Source organism: Leuciscus leuciscus (genome assembly GCF_965113295.1).
Source record: "Leuciscus leuciscus genome assembly, chromosome: 8".
In the NCBI taxonomy this organism is placed as follows: Eukaryota; Metazoa; Chordata; class Actinopteri; order Cypriniformes; family Leuciscidae; genus Leuciscus; species Leuciscus leuciscus.
The window spans coordinates 18,093,490-18,114,162 of record NC_138732.1 but is presented as its reverse complement, the minus strand read 5'-3'; the positions used below and the strand labels follow the sequence as shown (position 1 = coordinate 18,114,162).

At 39.0% G+C, this 20,673-nt stretch overlaps 1 protein-coding gene across 1 annotated transcript; it reads left to right on the top strand.

The window, feature by feature from the left end:
* The first annotated feature begins 18,244 nt into the window (after positions 1-18,244).
* On the top strand, positions 18,245-20,673 carry LOC309504947 (uncharacterized protein). Its single transcript, XM_082178251.1, has 2 exons — positions 18,245-19,590; positions 20,026-20,673. The coding sequence occupies exons 1-2, from the start codon at positions 18,529-18,531 to the stop codon at positions 20,275-20,277; spliced, it is 1,314 nt and encodes a 437-aa protein (XP_082034377.1). The 5' UTR covers positions 18,245-18,528; the 3' UTR covers positions 20,278-20,673.

Below are 20,673 nucleotides of genomic sequence, written 5' to 3'. Positions count from 1 at the left end.
TGACATAATGAAATTTGTGGTGAACCAAGGTCTTAATGTTTTCTTGTTAAAGTGCTCAGCATTTCATCATGCCTACAGTGAAAGAAGGAGCGATACCGAGGAGAGACTTGAATATGGCAGCTGCAAAACAGAAGTAACACTTGTCTGGAATGTGTTGGAGATGTGTTGCTATGCAACAGGGATTCCACAATGGTTACCCAGACATGGTTCGACTGTGTAGATGATGGTGTGGGTGAAGAAAAAAAAAGAAGTGACACAGCCTCCCACATCACCACACATCCTCAGCTCTGTTTGAAATGTCAGAGCGCACACCTACACACACAAAACACAGTGTCACTTCAGGAAAAATGTGATTCATATTCTGCTTACAAGAGAAAACATGAAGATTTAAAAAATGGAGGTTAACTTCTGCATATTCACCCATCAGCATGCACACACAAATAAACGCCGCAACCTGTCAAACAATGTAAACTTATGTCCTATCGTATAATGTGGATAATAAATCTAGTGGTGTTCAACGATCAATAACAACCTTTAAAAGACAACATTGAACTGACTCCTGTGAACATTCTAGCAACGCCCCTGCGATCAATAGATGAACAAAGCCCAGTTTTGCCCATGTCCTCTGAGTGGCAGCATGTCTCACTGAGTGCCTTCAAGTTAGACCACCTGTTTGAGGATTTCTTTCTCTTTCTCTTTGAACAAAGCAGTGATGTTTTCCTCACACTTTTTAAGTTTAGAAACTTAAATATAGCAATCTGCTACGAATAAGATTTAGGGTGAAAAGAGGGAGTTTTAAATAGATTTCCTCTTCTAGAATTTAAATGTAGGCTAATCTCTTGAGGGTGAACTAATATATATTTCACCCTTCACATATTTCAATATGAACAATATATATAAATATATATAATATATATATATATATATATATATATATATTATATTTAATTTCTATGAAATTATTCTAAAAGTTTAAACAACAAAATTTGACACTGTTCACTTTGCAGATACTAAAGTCAGAAACTGAAAAGTAGACTTTGTTGATAAGTAAAGTAAAGTAGATACTAACCTGAGTGATTCAAGCACTTTCCAGCTCTTTCCAATTATCTCCTCTCCAATTAGTAGAATTATAACACAATGGATAGGAATGATAATGTGTTTGTAAGTGAATTATATTGTGACTACTATGTTTGTGAGAATGGAATTGAAGAGTAGGCCTAAACAAGATGGATGAAGTTTGCTACTCATGTCTCATGTGCTTTATTGCTGCTTACTAGCTTCTGACAGATACCACAGATAATATTTGTTTTCTTATTATTACAGTGTTGTTTCCAATTACTTTTGGATGTTCTTTAAAAAGACAGAAGTTGATCATTTGTTACCTACAAATAGTGTTGATAAAGATTGCTTTTGCAGTACATGGAATGGCCACAAGGGTCAAGAAAAAAATCTGGACTGGCTTTACACTAAGCATGGAGTTCAGAAGCCACTGAAAGAAAGGTTTTTCATTGCATCCAAAGATAATGGAACTGTCTGTTGAAGAATAAGATTGACGTATAGCTAATCACATTTCACAATCCCAGTCGATTAATTAATCTATAGGCTAATCAACAATATAGTCAAAACATTCACAGGTTGATTGTAATAATAGCATGTGAAAAAGACGCATGCACACACTGATGCACACAGTCATTAATGTTGGTGTGTTTTCCACATTTTAATCTTTTGAACTGGGAATCTTGATTTCACAGATGCTGTGTTCTGTGTAGCCCTAGGCTACATATGACTTCCATTATTTATCATCCTCAAAAGCCCCTGAGAGAAGGAGAGGCAGAGAGAGAGAGGACAAAGAAAAGCTCCACATCGCTCCTCATCTCTGCGAGCCTTTGATCAACCTCTAGAACTCAAGTTTTAAAAGAAGGAAGGGATTCTGATTGCTTATACGGGGCTGTTGAATGCTTGATTCTTATTGGTTGACGAATGTTCTAAGGTGCAATTATTTTTTAGGGGAAAGTAGTTCCAGGCAGGTCTTTACCGCATTACAGTTCCATATCACTTCACCAAATGATTTTCTTCACCAAAAGAACCAAAACCCACTGACCAAGCAAATAAATATAGAAAACAATAAAAACGACAAATTATTTCCAAGTTTTTTGTATGTATTATGCATTTATTAGTTATTATGGATAATTGCAAATCTTTTTCTCTCCCTCCCACTCAAACGCACACACATACAGTACAGACACAAACTCGCGTGTTGTCAGTGCTGCTCTGACAGTTCTATCAGAAAAATAGTTTAGAAACTTAAAAGCTACATGGCGTTTCTCACTATATGCAGATAAACGTAGTTTCGCTATTAGTAGACGCTGGTGCTGAACACTGTTGAGAGACGCACAGATTGAGGTAATTCACACACGCTTAATCTCTCAATCTCTCTCTCTCTCTCTCTCGTAATTGCATTAGACTGTTACCAGTGGCTCAAGTCTCTGTTACTAGCTCTAAAATGACGTTTTGGAATTAGCAACGGAGGCTTGGGATGAGATGTGTAAGAAATTAGTCCCACACACAAGAGCGTTTTAAGGACAAAAACCTGACAAACGTTTTGAAATACAACATCTGAACAATGTTTTGAGGTGTGGTAATTGAATAAGTGGTATAATTGACTCCGGTCCAATGAATTATTAGAAAAATAATGCACACCCGAGGTGTAATGTCCAATAATTCAATGTTCCATACTAACAATAGGGGCTTTCGCACCGGATAGTTCTAGGAACTTAGTTCTACGAACTAACTCGAGAACTAATGGTTCCCCTAGGAACGTTTTCTGGTTGCATTCGCACCACCAGTAAGAACTCTGAAGTGACGTAAGCCGCGCTTGTTGTTGTGACTTTTATTTTGACGGCGCCCAGAGCCTGAGCAAACAAACAGTGCACGCATTCTCCTTGTTCAGTAGTTTACGATCTGTCTAACAGTCCTGTCTAATATGTTATTCGATAGAACTATTATACATAGAAAGTAGACAGTAATGAAAAGTTAGTAGTGTATGCCGTGTGGTTGATATCAAGTGTTGCTGAGCAGAAATAATCATGTTTGGCTTGGTCCCCTCAAAGTTGCGTTGGATTTTCTCCTCAGCATAAAGGTTAAGAGGCCCATCTATCACTATTTTCCATGTTCGAAAAGGTTCCTCTGGTGCGAAAGCCCCTAATGGTTTGAGGTACAGTAGGTCTTCTATTATTCTTCTTAAAATGGCCAATAGTATATGAAGATTAGTATGAAGATTTCATATTTTTCGCTACCACAGTTTGCATAAAACACAATATACAGACAGTCACACCAGGGGTGCTTTTCAATATCCCTCCTCGTCTCCTCTCTCCTCCGTCCTCCATCCTATGACCCTGAAACCGATCGAGCTCAGCCATCTTGAAGGACATCTCAATTCTCTAATTGCACCGCGAGGAGTTGAGGATCGAGGAGTTAGGAGGCTTCCTGAGGAGTCATGAGCGAGGATACACAGGTGTATCCTATGCGGAAGAGTTTTATCGACTTAAACGTGACGCACGTCTAAATTCTCCTCCCCCTTCACATCGGTCACAATCATTTTAATTTATACTTTACCTTTGCAGTTTATATAAACCACACATCTCACATATTTCAACAGGGTATCTTGCTTTATTATTATTTATTATGAATTTCTTAAATAACCAAATTTCAACAACATAAGGGCAGATCCTTTGAGCGCTGCTGATGACGCGATGAAGTGACGCTTGAGTGATCAAGTATTCCAATGTTTAAAAAAAAGTTACATTCGATTCCTCCGTCCTCGCGTCTTTTCCTTGCAGCCTTCCCTCGCATCCTACAGGGGGCGGAGCTGAGACGCGAGGAAAGGAAGCGAGGAAAGGAAACGAGGATGCACAAATAAGAAATGAGAAGCACCCCTCGACTAACTTCACATTTAGGTGGGTATTGGAGTTGAATTCACACACACACACACACACACACACACACACACACACACACACACACACACACACACACACACACACACACACACACACACACACACACACACACACACACACACACACACACACACACACACACACACACACACACTAATAATTAGTAGCAATTTTATAGGTACACTATGTAACTTTTTTGTTCAAAATTTAAATAATGAGTCAATACATCATCAATCCTTCTTTCCAAATGTGATTCGCTATTGTAAGCCTACTATACAGTAAATGTTTATATTTGAGACCTTTCGGGATGGCTTTCTGTGGAAAATGCATATATACGCCACTCACTCATGCATGTCTCGATGAGAAAAATAACGATAATTAGAGCATGTCGTAAATAGAGAAATGTTGCTGAATAATTTGAACCCCCACATTCATTCTCTGTTCAGTCACGTTCCCATTAGGTGTGTTTCTCTGCCCTTATTGGATTATCTTGCCTGTATGGATTTATTAAACTTTGTGTTGGAAAGATATTCATCTTCTGAGTCTTCGTCTGTTTGTCTGCCTGCTACTCACACCCTGTTCTGCAACAGTATTAGGCTGATTTCAGAATCCTTACAACTTATTTCCCCTTTTCGCCTTTATTTTACAACTTGCTTTTGACTGTCAATACAGTGTTGTGGAAGGTGAAAAGAGAGATAAACATGAAGGCTCAAAAATGAGAGGGAGCTCTAATGAGGTAAGTGGCCACTTGTGCTGTTCCCCGTGGAGATGACCCAGTTAAGAGTTTGATCATCCAGGTGTTAGCAATGCTGCCAAGCCAGCTGGGAGGAAAGGAATACTTCATCACTGTCATACCTCTGCACAGAGAATACATTTACCCCCCAAAAACCACTATTACCAACAGTCACTGTTAAATGTTGCACATTCAGGGTTTGTACATTCATGAAAAACCTGGAAAAGTCATAGAATTTTAAAATAGCAATTTCCAGACCTGGAAAAGTTTTGGAAGAATAAATAAACTAAGTTTTGCAAAAGTCATGAAAATTTGTTTCAAATTGTTATATAATTGAACCTACGCTTAAGTGATATTATTATACTTTATACAATACTTATCGTTCATTCGATTTATCCGACTGCGGCATTCCATCAGATTTATTTTTGGAGTGTTAAGCATTATAATCAATTACAAACGTTTCTGTTGAGCTTATGAATGTGATTTCCAATCAGATGCATTCAGATTAGTCATTGTTGAAACGAAGAGTTTTGTAACAACTTTATTATTACACTGTTACACTGTAACAACTGTATAATTACACTTAATTAAACTGAAACATGTTTAATTACACAGTAACAAACATAATTATACTTAAACTTCAACAAATGTATAATTACACTAAACATGTATAATTACACTGCAACAAACGCATAGTTACACTTAATACACTGTAATAAAAGTTATAATTACACTGTAACAAATGTATAATTACACTGTGATAACGTATAGTTACACTTAATAGACTGTACAAATATATAATTACACTAACAAAAGTTATAATTACACTTTAACAAATTTATTTTTACACTTTAACAAACATATAATTACACTGTAAAAAAATATTTTTACACTTTTACAAACGTATAATTACACTGTAAAAAATGTATTATTACACTAACAAATGTATTACACTGTAACAAATCTATTATTATGCTGTAACAAATATATTATTAAGCTGTAACAAATGTCTTATTACACTTAATTAAACTGTAACAAACATATAATTAGGGGAGAGTGGGGCACAACCTAACGCTTTTTGACTTAGTCAGTTTGTGTAAATCTACTTATGGTTCAGAGTTTTTTTTTTTTTTTTTACATACATTTTCCACATGTCTAGTACAATTATGTGGTTTTGTTTTATTAATACAGTGTATACTTTTTTCTTGACATACCCAGAAAGAATAGAAGTGAAATGTGACAACATGCCCCATGGGTGGGGTACATTGTAACATGTGAGGGGCACATTGTAACATGACCCTATGACAGCTTAAAATGCTATCTGATCCAATAAAAATAAATAAAAAATAAGACAAACTAAAATATATTCTCAATAAAATACAATTATTAACTTTTTCATATAAAATAATGGTGTTTTTAATAATTAAAAATGAAATATTTTTTGAGTTTGACAACAAACACACTGGAAAACACAGCTATACAACATGGTTCAAAACACAATAATAATTGATCATTTCTGAACACTGACTCTCAGTCTTTATTCCCCTTTTTCTCATGTTTTCTCAATAGAATTGATAAAAGTATAGAATAAAATGGCATAGTTCTAATAGGGGCACATTGTAATGTAGTGTTACAACATGCCCCACCTGCAAAAGTGGGATTTAAACCCTGCTAGTGTCTTCTGCTAGTTAGCGAAGCATTTAAGAACCATATAAACTGTTAAATAACATATTGGAGATTAAAATAATATCAGATTTGTCTAATTTAAAATAAACACCAAAAATAGAGATGAAAAATTAAGATAAGAAATTTACTTTTGCTATGGTTAAATAAATGTGCATTTATTTCTCTTCATAGTGTTGATATGCCAACTAGTAAATACACTAAGTTTCGTCATGCTAGCATCTGTGGAAGTAATACAAGGGTGTTAGAGCTGCGTTAGGTTGTGCCCCGCTCTCCCCTACACTAAAAATGTTTAATTACACTGTAACAAACGTATAATTGCACTTAATTAAACTGTAACAAATGTATAATTACATAAAAAATCTATCATACTTACAAACGTATAATTACACTGATAACAAACTTATAATTACACTGAATTATACTGTGACAACAAATGTATAATTACACTTAATGCACTAAATGTATAATTACACTGTAACAAATGTCTTATTACACTTAATTAAACTGTAGTAAATATATAATTACACCAAAATGTATAACACTGTAACAAATGTATAATTTCGCAGTAAAAATGTAAAATTACACTTAATACACTGTTACAAATGTATATTTATACCAAAAATGTGTATTAACACTGTAACAAATGTATAATTACACTGTAATACAAGTTATAATTACACTGAATCAAACAGATATTTTCACTGTAACAAACGTATATTTACACTTAATTAAAGTGTAACAAATGTAGAATTACACAAACATTTTATATTAACAAATGTACTGTTACAAATGTATAATTACACTTAATTAAACTAACAAATGTATAATTACACTAAAAATATGTAATTAACAAATGTATAATTACACTGTAACAAATGTATAATTTCACTTAATTAAACTGTAACAAATGTATAATTAAAGTTGATTAAACTGTAACAAATGTACAGTTACACTGTAAAAAAGTTATGATTAAACTGCAACAAACATATTTTTACACTGTAACAAACATATAAAGAAACAAATACATAATTACACTGAAAATGCAATGTTTCATGGAATGTTAGGTCATAATATTTGCCTCAAAAGTCATGGAAAAGTCATGGAAATGTATTGGTAGAAATGTGTATGATCCCTGCAAAGTGATTTCTGTATACATGCACTAGAAAAATGACCTCACAATGCATTGGGGTGTAGATAAGATGACTGCATAACTTTACTCAAAAAGCTGTACCATTACTTAAATGTGAATCTACTGAAGTTAAAAAGTATGGAAATACTTTTCTACTTTCCAGGAATGTATGTTGTCACATATTTCACCACTTACTTACAGACAAAGAATGTAAAATGTTCAGGATACAAAACATATTTGTTGATATGTAGTTGATTCTTTTAACAGAGTTAGAATCTAGAAAACAAAAAATATTTATAAAAGAAAAAGAATTATAAGGTAGAATGCCACAAACTTTCAATGATATTGGAAACTAGACATTCTTAATATTTCTGACTGTTCTTTAGAATGCAAGATATCAGTATAACCTACAATAGTGTTGGTGAAGTTTTTTTATTCATTGCTTCCTGTTGTTTCTGAATGTAAAAGACCATTTTAAGTCAGAAGAGACATTTCAAACTCATCAAAAGTTATGCTTGCCAGGAGTACATTGATCCTAGCAGAGTTAATGTAAGACCTGACAATGTGCCGAGCAACCTATAACTGTCCTTAACTGTCCTTTACTGAGGTCCAGCCAAAAGCAAACCATCTGAATCAATTACCAAAAATAATAAATGCCTGTGATATTAAAACTTTTGGAGCTCAATGTTCCCTAAAACAAAGAATCTAAATATAGAACAGATACTCTTTAGATGTTGCTGGATCAAAATGTTCATAAAGATTTGCAGAAGGATACTGCAGATATGAGTGACAAAGTCTACAATTATGATAAAAGTGTAGCTTCTAGCAATGGTACTGTGGCTGGTGTCTTACTTGAGCTCCATATCCCCTGAAGTAAAGAGGGCAGGCATATCTCTGGATAAGGTTGTGTAACAATACTGGCACTGAAATAGCCAGCGGCTGTAAAGCACAGCTGATGCCCTGCCAGACTCAGAAATGCCTTTGGCAGGAAGAGTGAAATAAAGCCTTTCATTTTAGAACTCTATTATCCAGACTGCCCGATCAATCTCTCCTGGGCAGGGCAATATAGACAGAAGTGTCAATCCATTCAGAAGTGGCATAGGCAAACAAAAGAAATATTCAATCCATTTTGAAATCCCTTTTCCAGTTACTAAACACGGATTGATTAATGAGGGAAGCACTTGCATTTAAATAGGATTTCAGAGAAGAAAGGATCACAGCTAACATTGCCATAAAATTGTGCTTCTATAAAGTCACTCTCTTCCTAATCTGACCATTTTATGTTGTTTATTCATTTTTTATATCTCATTGGACTTAACATTTTCAACACTGTAGAACTCTGAATTCTACTCTAAAACCGACTGATACTTCCTATCCTATAATACTTTTAAGTACCTCCTTATAAATTACATTTAAATGCTTTTGCATTCACTTGCGAATGGTTTGCATTCCCAGAGAAACTTTATGTTTGCTTAGCCGAGTTTCCACTGCCAGGCCAAAAGTGGGCACGCTAGTGTGTGCCAGGGCCAGTCACGTTTCCACTGTCACTTCCGGGGCTTGATCGGGACTTGTCGGGGCTTCCTCTGGGCCAACAGCCAGAGTTTTTTGGCCCGCCGAAAACCTTGGTCCAAAGCGGGCCAGCTTTGGGCTTGAGGAGTGGTTATGAACAATGGCGGAGTTTACCTGAGTCTCCAGATGGTAGCGACGCAGATGATTTTATATACCAGCTAAAATCAGCATTAAAGACTTTTAAAATCATTTTAGCTCAAAACTCACTTTCATACCACAGCGAGTGTTTGAAATAACTTCTGTTTGTGATCCGATGTGGATTCTGATCACCGTACAAGGCAGAAATATTTATATGAGACTATGTGTGCTAACCATTACCATAGTAAATATTAGCCTGGGTTGCTCGCAGCGCGATTTTATTCACGCTGCTAGGCAGCCTGGACACCATGGACCAGATTTTCCCCTGAAAAAGGGAACCAATCACAGAACGGGGAGGGAGCAGCAAGACGATGACGACACCGAAGCAGTTTGTTTATATCTATGGATCCAACATGGCATCAGACTCGACGTTACCTTCTACCCTCATGTTTATCTTGCACAAACGGTAATATTCGCTAAACGCCATCGTGTACAAATAAATCTTTGACCCATCGCCTTTTTCCTCGTCGAATTTCTGTCACTCTACATACGTCATCTGGTATAATTGAAACGATTGGCTATGAGCTACGTACAGGCGCATTTGATAGACATTCATAGCGCCCAATAAACGGCTCTGGGCATTCGTAAACCACGCCTCAAATACGAGAAAATGAACATGTGGTTCCCAGACCAAGTCTCAAATGAGACTTGGTCTGACGTTAGCCAGGCTAAGTAAACATAGTAAATACGACCGCTTGAAGAAATCAGACAAATCTATCACAATAGTGTATTTATTTTATCTGTCAGTACGTCTCGTCTCTTTATACCGGGTTGTCTGATATCCATATTTAGCTCTGCATACAGTGGGTACGGAAAGTATTCAGACCCCCTTACATTTTTCACTCTTTGTTATATTGCAGCCATTTGCTAAAATCATTTAAGTTCATTTTTTTCCTCATTATTGTACACACAGCACCCCATATTGACAGAAAAACACAGAATTGTTGACATTTTTGCACATTTATTAAAAAAGAAAAACTGAAATATCACATGGTCCTAAGTATTCAGACCATTTGCTCAGTATTTAGTAGAAGCACCCTTTTGATCTAATACAGCCATGAGTCTTTTTGGGAAAGATGCAACAAGTTTTTCACACCTGGATTTGGGTATCCTCTGCCATTCCTCCTTGCAGATCCTCTCCAGTTCTGTCAGGTTGGATGGTAAACGTTGGTGGACAGCCATTTTCAGGTCTCTCCAGAGATGCTCAATTGGGTTTAAGTCAGGGCTCTGGCTGGGCCATTCAAGAACAGTCACGGAGTTGTTGTGAAGCCACTCCTTCGTTATTTTAGCTGTGTGCTTAGGGTCATTGTCTTGTTGGAAGGTGAACCTTCGGCCCAGTCTGAGGTCCAGAGCACTCTGGAGAAGGTTTTCGTCCAGGATATCCCTGTACTTGGCCGCATTCATCTTTCCCTCGATTGCAACCAGTCGTCCTGTCCCTGCAGCTGAAAAACACCCCCACAGCATGATGCTGCCACCACCATGCTTCACTGTTGAGACTGTATTGAACAGGTGATGAGCAGTGCCTGGTTTTCTCCACACATACCGCTTAGAATTAAGGCCAAAAAGTTCTATCTTGGTCTCATCAGACCAGAGAATCTTATTTATCACCATCTTGGAGTCCTTCAGGTGTGCTTTCATGTGTCTTGCACTGAGGAGAGGCTTCCGTTGGGCCACTCTGCCATAAAGCCCCGACTGGTGGATGGCTGCAGTGATGGTTGACTTACTACAACTTTCTCCCATCTCCCGACTGCATCTCTGGAGCTCAACCACAGTGATCTTTGGGTTCTTCTTTACCTCTCTCACCATGGCTCCTCTCCCCGATAGCTCAGTTTGGCCGGACGGCCAGCTCTGGGAAGGGTTCTGGTCGTCCTAAACGTCTTCCATTTAAGGATTATGGAGGCCACTGTGGACAGCACCTGAGTTAAATATATGAGTGTCACAGCAAAGGGTCTGAATACTTAGGACCATGTGATATTTCAGTTTTTCTTTATTAATAAATGTGCAAAAATGTCAACAATTCTGTGTTTTTCTGTCAATATGGGGTGATGTGTGTACAATAATGAGGAAAAAAAAAAGAACTTAAATGATTTTAGCAAATGGCTGCAATATAACAAAGAGTGAAAAATTTAAGGGGGTCTGAATACTTTCCATATGTCATAAAATAAAACAACTCCGGTTTTTCGGGAGCTTCCTATATTTCTCTGACTGAAAATATAACTGTATTGGGACTGTCACTGGAAAGAATGCTAAAGCTCTTCAGGTCGTATTTTTGGTGAAAAAATTTGTAGAAATGATCATCGTCCTGTGACTACAAATAAAAAGAGGAGACAGATGTGTCCTCTTTCTTTTGTGAAATAATGGTAAATACCACTTCATGTCTGTGCGACTAATGTGCAGATTGGACACAAATGAATTCATAATGATCAATGTATCACTTATTATTGTAAAACTGTTGTAAAACATTGATGCTTGCATTTTAAATATTTAAGTAAACAACAAAAATGCCAACAAACGGCCGCTTTTATCATGTTTGTTTTTCGATGTCGCAAGAGTCCAGTGATTTCTTTATGATTCGTTTTCTGATAAATCTTCCATTTGTTGGTGAAATGAAGGGTTTAGTGACGTTGTTCCAGAGAGGCGTGTTACGGGCGGGTTTTAGTGAAGCGATGCGGAGCTTCTGGCCCAACGGTGGAAACGCAGCGTGGTTTTGGGCTCAGTGCTACAGGTCCAAGGCTATTAGCCCAGCAAGGCCTGTGGAAAGCCCTGGATCACACCGACCCAACAGTGGTAAAGCGGCTAATGTGGCCCATCAACTGCTTAGTTACCACCATTATGAAATATGTTATTTTGTGTTAAACAAAAGAAAAGGGTTTAATTTTGGAGTGAACTATCCCTTTAAAAGGTTCTATACTCACTATACTAACCATAATAACATGGTCAAAAGACAAAAATAATGGGAGAGCTGCTTTCATTATTGACCTTGGACTGAGACAGAAGACTTTATCTGACTTATTCTGTGTCTGCCATTCTAGGCTTCAATTATGTACACCATAATTGCCAACTTAAAGATGTGCAGCATCTATCTGTCCATCTGCCCCTTGATCAACTTACATATCACATCACAAAACATCTTCTACCTGATCTTCAGGATGATTTTGCAGTGTGTGATAATACTGTGTGATAGTATATTTGCAAGTAATGCCTAATGATTTTTAGGGCACTGATACTGATACCAACAACCGATACCACGCAGCGCGTATGTACAGTGCTTGTAACAAAGAAACACAGACAACAGAGCAAACAGAGAGCAGAATGGATATATCAGAGAAGGATGTCTATGAATTAATAGAATGATAAACAATTGAAATATTTAATACAGCTGCTGTGCGCGAGCTGATAAACTAAATGCAGAGTGGATTGAACGCGCAGCGGCACAGACGCACTAGCTTGTTGAGCCATATCCCTTTTTCACAGACATCGCTGGAAAGTTTGTAGTTTGGTCGGATATGTCAATAGCTAAGAAGGTAAAACGAGGGACATATTACTAACGTTAACGTTAACGGTATAGACACGCACATCTGTTGCATGCTCTTGATTGCTGATTGCACACATGCATGCCTCGTTTGGATTAAAACTAAATTGTTTATGTAAGTAAAAAGTTGAACTGTTATGTGATTTATGTATAACGAGTGATTCCCTACATTATTACAGGACGTTTAAAGGGCAAGAAGTTTACTGTGCTCAAACATTCGAAGCACGTGCCCAGAAAGCCAGACAGCGCTTGAATATGCATTGAATTTTTTCTTACACGTTGTCACGATCCTTGTATCAGGGTTCCTTGTTGGGGACTCTTATTTTGAAATGTATTTTCTGTTCTCCGTATATCATTACTTCCCCGTTCCTGTTTAGTTCCTGTTTGCCTTTTGTCTTGTTTATTACCATAGAGATTAATCAGTTTCAGGTGTGCCTTGTTTACCTCTTGTTATGTGTATATATTCCCATGTGTTTCAGTCTTGGTTTGTCGGTTGTTGTCTTTGCATGTTGTGCGAAGCTGTTGTGTTAATGGTCTTTTACTATGTTTTATGTTCCTGATCCTGGTTTTGACCCTATATTCGGATTATCTTTGTTTTTGTTTTCAATAAATACTGCTGCAAGTGCATTCTCACCTCTCTTCATCCCTGCCTAAACGTAACACACGTCTTCTTGCGCTTGAACACCCGTCTTTACGAGTGTCCTAGTAAACATAGGCCTGGTTTCACAGACAGGGCTTAGATTAAGCCACAGAATGTTCCCCTAACGTTAGTTTTTGGTTCCCTTTTGTTTTTATGAGAAGCACATAATGTTTTAGGATTTTTTTTTTTTTTTAGGTTTCATTTTTTGCAACCATAACATTGGTTTTGTTGCAGGAACGTTATAGGGAGGTTTTTTTTTAATGGCATATCAGTATATTACAGTTAATAGGCCTGTTGTTGTGCTGATTGGCCGATTGTTTTGTTCATTGTAACTGTCTATTTTTCTCTTAGCAAAAACTTTAACATGCAGTTGTAGGTAATTTAATTATGCAGTTAATTTCACACAAGTATGTGCTACTGCATTTATCCAAAGTTGTTTCATCAGCAACTAGTGGTTGTATCTGTGACCAAAGACGCACACAAATTGACCAGCACTTTATAAAAATGACAGATTATTCTCTCACAGAGATTAATTTGGCTGTGCATTCTTGACAAACTGCCCAGACTAGATTAAGCTGTGACAGATGAGGTTAATAATGTTGATCCAATGAGGGGTCATGAAGACTAGAGATTTATAAAGCTGACAAATTAAGAATAAAGCTTCCATCATCAAGTCTCATTAAATGCTAATTGTAAACTAATTGTATTTGTAAAGTTAATGTACTCATAGTGAGTCAGTTTATGGAAAATGATATATTTACCACAAACCACAAACAAAATACATTAGAAATAGGCATATCCATAATATAGTGAAACAGATGGCAACATTAAGTCCCATAAATCCATAAAAACAACTGTGAAAAGATAGTATTCCAAAATGAAAAATCTATTCTTCTGATATCTAATATTCAATTAAATTCATATTAATAGATGCATTGACTGTGAGCCTTTAGTTTTGAGCTACTGCATATGCATAAAAGGACAGGAATGCCAATCTAAATGAGTTTACCACTAAAGATCATACTGTAGGTTTGGCATTATGAGGGTCGTGCTGAAAAGAAATCATCTCCTTACTTAAAGTAGGTTCGCAGCTGCCTTTGAAGCAGAATCATTCATCTCATACTGAAGAAAGGGAAAGGAGCCAAGAGCCACAGGCGGCTAACTCCCTTCTCAAATCTCTAATCATACCTTGGACGTTCCCTTTAAAAGAAAATAAATAATTAGGAGGATTTAATGATACAAGGCTGGTAATTATGTGTAATCAAGATTTAATAGCCAAGGTATTTTTTCATTATCATTTTCAGGATATCATTCAATCAACATAATCCATATACTGCATTGGCCTGATACAATAGAACTACTGAATAATTTAGTGAGATTACAGAATCAGAAACACAAATATTAGCTGCATCTTATGTTACAATGAGTGTCTCATGTTATTGCATGTCTAGAATGGTGAGTTTTGCGTAATAAATTCTTTCATAGCATGCCCTTGGCTCTATGTTGCAAGGGATGCCTCATTTCCATAGCAACACTATCTTGGAGCAGACGTATGTGGAAGGTTGGCATGAAAGAAAAAATGGTGGGTGGGTGTGCCTTTCTAGCAGCGGTGTGCAGTGGGGTTCTGAAATGAGGAGGCAAAGTCTATATATATATATTATATAAAATATTTATAAAATGTAAATTCATTTCCCAGTTACACTACATTTTTTTTTTTTTACATAAACAATGTTAATAATATTCTGTTTATTAAAACCAAGTATAAATCTCATCAAGTTGGTGTTCACATTTATTCCAAAATAATAACTAAAGGCAGTAATAATTTAACTCTTAAACGCATACCTCGGGTCTTTAGTGACCCGGGATGTCATTCACAACCCTCCTCCTCATTCATTTTTTAAAGTTAGACATCAACCTTCTTAGTATTCCTCATTCAATTCTTTATAAACAATATAACAAGGCTGTTTTCCCATTCCTTTTTTGTAAAAATATAATAGGGTCGCCAACGACCTGAGTTTTGTAACAGTGTAAGTATATTTTTCCTGCACAATAATAATTGAATCTTTGATGACTGAATAAGTGTAGTTCACCTTTATTCCACAAGGCAGCAATGTCTGATACACAATGATGAAGTGACCTTTTACTCATAGTTACCGCAGGCAGAAAACAAACAATTAGGAAGTGGATCCAATAAGTGGATTATCAGCAAAACTTGAAATGGCTCAGCGATTTACTGCAGAGCAAGTACTGAACACAATAAAACATTAGTGTCTCTGTCTCTTGATGATGGATCTGGTGAAGAAGCTGTGAGCGATCAAAATATTGATTTTGAAGATGTTGAAAATGATATTTGTGGGAATATGTTTGAGATCGTGAATATGTGCCAGATGCTGAATGTACTAAGAAATGAGCTCTGACGAGGACAATGATAAAACATTATCACATACAACAGTATAAAACATCTGCTCAAACTGAACCCTTCCAAGCTCCAAAAGGTACCGAAATATGTTTTATTTTATTCTTCTGTAATTGTTACTGTTATATCAGGAGAGTTTTATATTATTGTGAGAGGTAGAGATCCATCCGTATTAGATATAGGTTCGGGTTGCTAAATACCCTAAAATGTATTAATGATTGGCAAAACTTTCATGCATTTAAGGGTTAAACAATATGTTTTGTTTGTGAACGGATGTTTAGCTATTTCTTTTTAATAGTCAACTTACTGTCGGACACTGGTCACAGACACAAAGATGTAGACCTACCTTAAATTTCACAAAGCTGATTGTGACCCCACACAGTCATCATGTTTTCAGGCCATTTCAAGTTTGATTTTTACAAGATATAAAGATATGAAATCTTAGGGTATGTTTACACAACAATGATATGCTTAAAACTGAGAAGTTTTTCCTTTGAGTTGTCCACGTTTGTCAAACAATCCCAATTCACACGGATCCGCAAAAAACGACTAAAAATGCTGTGTTATGCTGCCGGGCCAGTAGATGGCAATGCAACACTATAGACTGAACACGTAATAGGCATGTGCATGATGTCCTCGTTTTCACAGATTTGCGTATTAGTTTTTTAAATGGAGACAGTTTTCCAAAACTTGCACTTTGAAACCCGTTTTCAAAAGTTTGCGTTTTCAGGCACCCAAAACGCCGTAGACGTGTAAATTAACGGCCAAAATGCATCAAAAGTTTTAAGTTTTTAGTTGAAAATGGTGTTCAATTTTGTTCATTCAGACTGTTTCGCAAACGCGGAAGATGTGTGAAATCAAGAGGTGGGATTATCGCACAAATCAATCATATCCAATCATAACCTTGCCTTTGGAGGAAATGCCCCTGCTTTCTAGGCTACTCTGAGAAAACAGCATTGTTAGATAAACAGAACAGACAGCATTTTAATATAACACAGAGTTAATGATTTAACATTTAAAAGAGCACTGAAATAAAACCTGACTCTCTACATAAGCATTTGTAACCACAGCTCATTATACTTAATGCCTAACATACGGGACTGTAACAATATCGCCATTTCCTAGCATTCTGTCATGCTTGGTCGCTTCTTTTTGTTCTCTCCTCCTCTTTGTCTTTCCTTTTTATATCCCATAGTTTAATTTCTGTCTGTTCTATGTTATGGCAGCCACACCCTCATAGCTCAAGTGTTATGACAGCTTTGATCAAATCTTGGGTCTAGACAATGTGATGAGTGGGTGGCCAGATTTTCCTGCTGTTATACACAGCATGCAACTCAGCTGTCTTACTTTATAAAGTGTAAATGGTTTATTAATCATATCATAAGGGTTCTAACCTGAGGGCAGTCCTGTAACTTTCTTGGTAAAGCAAGGTGAGGTTGTGGGTTTGATTTCCAGGGAATGCATGAACATTAAGGCCCATTAAGGGACTGGAACGTAACATAAAAATATACAGGAAAGCTATAGACCTTATGCGCCAGAGAAACAAGCGTGCAGCCATCTTTAGAATATTGTCTTTGAACTTCCGTTTTTGTGGTTGCTCTGTATATCTCTGTGGCATCGCTGTCGAGGAGTAATTAGCTGGTGAAGTGGATTTACTTATAAAGTACTTGGTAAAGTTAACAAAAGTTATCATGAGAAAATACAGACCGGAGGACAAAAGACAATGAGTGCAGCGCTGAAAAAGGGCGGGGCTACATAAAGTCTATAGAAAATGGCTTTGGATCTTGTTTGTGAAAAGAAATACACTGTGGAAAAATAATAAACAAAATGTCTTCAGGGGTGAGGAAAAGGGCCAAAGAACAAACCAAGACCATTACTGTGTAAGAAAATCTATTAAAACGGGCTAGTCACATAGATGTGTTTTTGCTTGTAAAAATGATGCAAGATACAGCGGAAAATAATGGGAAACTATGCAATGCCTCGAGACAAGTTTTTAAATGTTGAACAACACTTAACTTGACGCTGCAACTTAAAAGCGTGCCGCTCATGCACAAGATACTGAAAGAGCAGCAAGATGCGGTGCAACAGTCAAAGACCAGTGTTGCCCATGGTGTTGCCAGTTTAGGTTTTTTATTTATTTACAAATTTAGTGTGTTTCTCATTATTGCTGCAACTATTATTAATGATTTGTGAATTAATTTGGCTATATCTAAATATATGTGGTAATTTTAGCAAACAAACCACAATTTATTTTAGTCACTGTTCCATAATCGTTCTGTTGTCTGACAACAGAACCAGAAAAATAATATATGCAAGCGTGTAACACCTCAGCCCATGACCAGATCATCCCTCCACCAGAGGGAGCCATCACCTGAGATTTAGTGGCACTTCCTGTTTGTATTCTCATTTCCTGTTTGTAGCTTTATAAGCCATGTGTGTCACAGTGTCTGTTGTGTTCCACTGGGTGTCACTAGAGGTCCCTTCCTTCCAGTCTCCATTCTTCCTGGAACCACATTTCCCATGATTCCTTGTTTGTTCCCATCACTTGTGATTACACCCAGCTGTTTCCATTTATGTTGTTAGTGTCTGTGCATAAATACCCTGTTGTGTTAGTTCATGTCATGGAGTCATTATTGTATGTCATTTGTCTACACTAAGGTCTGTTTCTAGTCTGTTCTCGTTTTTGTTCTTGCTTGTTTTGTTTTATTGTTATTCTGACGGATTAAATGGTTTTCGACACTGGCATGGACGACTACGATTCTGATTATTATAACTTAGACGCTTGCATGGATGACGATGATTTGGACTGCCCTGAGTACTGTGTTGCTGCATTTGGATCCACCCATTTCTCCACTAGCAATCATGACAGAATGACTCCGTCGTCAAGTGGATCCAGCAGCATGAACCTTCTACAGGCTTTTGCGTTTGTGGCCCGTCAAAGGGAGGAGGCCATGACGCTCAGGTTTCCTAAGGACTTTTCGTCCAACGACGGAGAGTCGTTTAGAGGAGAGCGTCTGGCCCGGTTTTCGGGGACCCGTGGAGCTCGCAGAGGAGGAAGTAGTAGAGGTGAGTCCCAGACTCAGTCTCTACTTTGGTCTTCCTTCGACCATGGGTCAGTGATACACAGACCAGAACACCCTTCGCCGCGGGTCCTGTCCCGTCCTGAACCTGCACCTCGCCAGGAGGGACGACGGAGGAGGAGGAAGACTTCCTCCGTGTCTGTTCCGGTGGTCCCAGTTCCGGTGGTCCCGAGTCCGGTGGTCCCAGTTCCGGTGGTCCAGAGTCCGGTGGTCCTAGTTCCAGTGATCCCGAGTCCGGTGGTCCCAGTTCCGGTGGTCTCGAGTCCAGTGGTCCGGAGGCGGAGGAGGAGGAAGACTTCCTTCCTCCCCAACGTCCCGGAGGCCGTCCCCTCCGAGCAGCCCGCTGTCGTCCCGGAGGCCGTCCCCTCCGAGCAGCCCGCTGTCGTCCCGGAGGCTGTCCCCTCCGAGCAGCCCGCTGTCGTCCCTGAGATCGTCTCGGAGCCGCCCACCATCAGTCCTGCCACGGCCAAGAGAGTGGTCTTCCTTTTTTATGCAGTGGTGGTACTGCAGGCGTGGAGGAAGCACAGGACGTCTGCCGATCCAGAGACTGTTCTTGAGCCTGTGTCTTCGGACAAGATGGCCGCCACCGAGCCTGGGTCTTCGGACAAGATGGCCGCCGCCGAGAATGTTCACGTCACGTCTGCCGAGCCTGTGTCTTCCGACAAGATGGTCGCCGCCGAGCCTGTTCACGTCACGCCTGCCGAGCCTGTGTCTTCGGACAAGATGGCCGCTGCCGAGCCTGGGTCTTCGGACAAGATGGCTGCCGCCGAGAGTGTTCACGTCACGTCTGCCGAGCCGGTGGTGTCTGTTCCTGAGCCTGAGCCGGTGGTGTCTGTTCCTGAGCCTGAGCCGGTGGTGTCTGTGCCTGAGCCTGAGCCTGAGCCGGTGGTGTCTGTTCCTGAGCCTGAGCCGGTGGTGTCTGTTCCTGTGGTGTCTCCGCCATGGCCGCCCGACGGGTCGTCTCCGCCATGGCCGCTTGCACGATCTTCTCCGCCCTGGCCGCCCGAGGGAGAGTCTCCGCCCTGGCCGCCCGAGGGAAAGTCTCCGCCCTGGCCGCCCGAGGGAAAGTCTCCGCCCTGGCCGCCCGAGGGAAAGTCTCCGCCCTGGCCGCCCGAGGGAAAGTCTCCGCCCTGGCCGCCCGAGGGAAAGTCTCCGCCCTGGCCGCCCGAGGGAAAGTCTCCGCCCTGGCCGCCCGAGGGAAAGTCTCCGCCCTGGCCGCCAGATGGACTGACATTTCCGCCCTGGCCTCCCGATGAACTGTCATCCCCTATGTCTATTCCCTCCCATGGTCCTGACCCTCCGTCCCTCCCCCTGATCCCCCACAGTTCCACCTCCCTCCTGGACTTTTGTCGAGTTTTGTTTGCTGTCGTGGAGCGTCTGGTAGCCACTCCGTAGTGGGGGGGTTATGTCACAGTGTCTGTTGTGTTCCACTGGGTGTCACTAGAGGTCCTTTCCTTCCAGTCTCCATTCTTCCTGGAACCACATTTCCCATGATTCCTTGTTTGTTCCCATCACTTGTGATTACACCCAGCTGTTTCCATTTATGTTGTTAGTGTCTGTGCATAAATACCCTGTTGTGTTAGTTCATGTCACGGAGTCATTATTGTATGTCATTCGTCTACACTAAGGTCTGTTTCTAGTCTGTTCTCGTTTTTGTTCTTGCTTGTTTTGTTTTATTGTTATTCTGACGGATTAAATGGTTTTCGACACTGGCATGGACGACTACGATTCTGTTTATTATAACTTAGACGCTTGCATGGATGACGATGATTTGGACTGCCCTGAGTACTT